Source organism: Acanthisitta chloris, unplaced genomic scaffold, assembly GCF_000695815.1.
Source record: "Acanthisitta chloris isolate BGI_N310 unplaced genomic scaffold, ASM69581v1 scaffold42341, whole genome shotgun sequence".
In the NCBI taxonomy this organism is placed as follows: domain Eukaryota; kingdom Metazoa; phylum Chordata; class Aves; order Passeriformes; family Acanthisittidae; genus Acanthisitta; species Acanthisitta chloris.
This window is the reverse complement of record NW_008656123.1, coordinates 1-260: the sequence shown is the minus strand read 5'-3', so window position 1 is coordinate 260 and position 260 is coordinate 1. Positions and strand designations below refer to the sequence as shown.

Sequence of the window (260 nt, the reverse complement as noted above, 5' to 3'; positions counted from 1 at the left end):
TTTTTTGAGGAAAAATCTCCATTTTTTTAGAAAAACCCTCCATTTTTTGGGGGCAACTCACCTCTTGTAAACCACTTTGAGGTCTCTCCACTCCAAAAAACTGCACATTTTGGGTTTCCTGGCCAGGACCACCTGCATCAACTCCCGAACCATCTTTTTCTTGTCCTTGTCTGCTGTGGCCAAATACCATTTCTGCAGCCTCAGCTTCCCTTGGCGGCTGAACAGCAGCATGAAACGCATCTGGGGGCACAGGGGGGAGT

The 260-nt window shown here is 48.1% G+C and overlaps 1 protein-coding gene across 1 annotated transcript; it reads right to left on the bottom strand.

Annotated features, from left to right (window-relative positions):
• Positions 1–61: 61 nt before the first annotated feature.
• Positions 62–240, bottom strand: LOC103811217 (AP-1 complex subunit sigma-1A-like; the record flags this gene model as incomplete). The annotated part of the gene is made up of 1 exon (XM_009084173.1): positions 62–240. A coding segment is annotated over exon 1 (179 nt), but the record flags the coding sequence as incomplete, so codon positions are not given.
• Between the last annotated feature and the right edge of the window lie 20 nt (positions 241–260).